We start from the raw sequence: 2,527 nt of genomic DNA, 5'->3' as shown, positions 1-2,527 counted from the left end.
TCAATTAAATGAGCCTTGAGAGATAAAAAGGAATATTCTACCTTTAATGGAGGGATAAGGAAGGATGTGCTCATTCAAATATTATACCAAATCAAGGGATATGATCGGTGACTAAGATTCCTAAGAGTAATAACTTCCTACATATATGATAGTTCTTTTGATAAAGGAAATCTCAATTATCTTGTATCTTTGATTTATTTTATCCCTTATTTTGTGGCTTAGTTGACTACTATCACCTTCTATATATGCTGCTCCTTGCATTCAGAAATGTATTGAACGAAAAACAAAATACAATAGAATTCCTTCCAATTCTGTTTTTCTTCTCTGTTGAACTGACAAATCCAATTTACAGTTAACACAAACCGAAGAAGAACTTCTTATCTTTCGGGGGAATTAATATTAGCTTCGTTGAATCTCCTAGAAGACACCCGTTTTAACAGATTTCTAAGGCTATTCTTACTCTCCTTTCGCCTTTTTTTATCTTCACTTGAATCTTCTTCTAATTCTGAGCCAGCTGCTGAAAGAGGGTCATCGAAAACAAGGGAAGTTTCAAGCTTTTTGGCGAGGGTGACAAGCTCGTATGAATCCCACAGTGATTGGCCAAAGTCCCAACGTGGGGCAGCAGGCTCAGCAATACTAGCGTCCTTGTTCTTGAGCTTGGCAGAAGGGTTGTTCATTGCTTCAAGCTTGAATCTTGAAGGCTCGGCTCTGAAACGTCGACGCGGGTGAGCATCGAATTCACTGGTGGAGCTAGCGGTGCCGTAGTGAGAGAGCCAGGCTTGTGCGACTGCTTTGATGATTTGAAGGTCTTTGGTGTTGTCGTGTTGAAGAAGATGGGGCTGCTTTTTCTTCATGGCTGGTGGTGTGTAGGAATTAAGCAATCATGTAGGGGCCAATCCATATGTTGGGATAATTTAGAGCCTCACACTCTAGCTGTTGCGAATAGAATATTGTTGGTGGCCCTAATCTATCCACCGAATTTATGTGATGAACATCAATTCATATTTAAAAAAAAAAATAAAATTTTATTTTTTCTAACTAAAGGAATTTTCTACTAAAGAAAATTATAATTAAATAGATATGCTTGGAAGAAGCAAATCCTTTTAACAACATACAATTGGAAATGTTGGATCATTAGTTTTTTAGTTACCTATTAAAATCTTTAAATCTCGGAATTGACCCCGCCTTTGGTTTCTTAAACTAGATTTAACCCCAATATTAGTTTTGTCAAATGTCTTTCTTTCTAATACTTTTCTTTCCAACTAATTTTTAAAGACTAGATTTAAAAGGCCATTAATCATGGCATTTTCTTATTCAACAATTCAATGTTTGAAAGGCCTTTCGTTGTAATTGTTTAGTTACAATCGAGTGCTCCAGTGAATCAATACTAGTTTATCGTGTCAAGTTAAATTAAGTTATTTTAAGGTAAAATATACAAATGATCTCTAAACTATTAGATGTTACTTTATTGAATTTTATGACCATTAATAGTTACAAAATGATTATCCAATAATCAAGAGACTTTTTCGTAATTTTTTATAGTCGAATGACTCAACAAAATAATATTTTATAGTCGAAAGATCATTTATAACTATCTTTTCACATCTGCTGAAGTTCTTCACTTTCTTAAGTAAGTATATCTCTTTCTCTCTCACCAAATTTTTCATTATTTAGTAAATGTATCTCTTTCTCTCTCACCAGACTCTCTATCATTTGATAATAAGAGTATGTTTGTTTTACATAAAACAATTTTTGGAAAACGTTTTCCCTATTTTTCAGTGTTTGGTTGGAAGAAAACTAGTTGGTCAACTTAAAATATTTCATGCTCAACAGAATTTCCTTTGTGTTTTCTGGAAAATGACTTACAGTCTGATTTTCGTAAGTCATTTTCCGAATTTTTTTCTTCAAAAAATAAATATTCAAAATAATTTTATTTCATAAATTTAAAATTAATAAAATATTTTAATATCATTTTAATCAAAATATTAATTATGAAAATATTTAAAATATATTTATTAATATTCTAATAATATTATATTATATTTTTTAATATTATAATAAAATACTCAATTATATTATAATAATATAAGATATTATATTTTTAGTTTAATATTATATAATAAAATATTAATAAAATTTATATTATTTATTAATTTTCATAGAAATAATATTATTAAATTATTAATAATGAATAATATTATTTATGTATTTAATATTAATAAAATAATCTAATAATATTTTAATAAATATATTTAAAATATATTATTAATTCTTTTTAAAATATAATACGATACTATTATTGTAATAAATAATAAATATAATTTATAACATTTTTATTTCAATAAAATGTACTAAAAACATTTTTTTGAAAACGTTTTTTCCATTTTCCAGTGTTTGGTCGGAGGAAAACTAGTTGGTCAACTTAAAATATTTCCTGCTCAACAGAATTTCCTTTGTGTTTTCTGGAAAATGACTTACAGTCTAATTTTTCGTAAGTCATTTTCCGAACTTTTCTCTTCAAAAAATA

General features: G+C 28.5%; 1 protein-coding gene across 1 annotated transcript; it reads right to left on the bottom strand.

Moving 5' to 3' along the window:
* Window positions 1-377: 377 nt before the first annotated feature.
* On the bottom strand, window positions 378-854 carry LOC120124780. The gene has a single exon (XM_039143355.1). It carries the CDS (start codon window positions 852-854, stop codon window positions 378-380), a length of 477 nt encoding a protein of 158 aa, XP_038999286.1.
* Window positions 855-2,527: the final 1,673 nt, after the last annotated feature.

Source organism: Hibiscus syriacus, unplaced genomic scaffold (assembly GCF_006381635.1).
Source record: "Hibiscus syriacus cultivar Baekdansim isolate YM2019G1 unplaced genomic scaffold, ASM638163v2 tig00110429_pilon, whole genome shotgun sequence".
NCBI classification, from domain to species: Eukaryota; Viridiplantae; Streptophyta; class Magnoliopsida; order Malvales; family Malvaceae; genus Hibiscus; species Hibiscus syriacus.
This window is presented reverse-complemented; position numbering and strand designations above follow the sequence as displayed.

Coding starts and splice junctions, on each gene's coding strand:
- LOC120124780 (XM_039143355.1), bottom strand. CDS start 854: ATGAAGAAAAAGCAGCCCCATCTTCTTCAACACGACAACACCAAAGAC.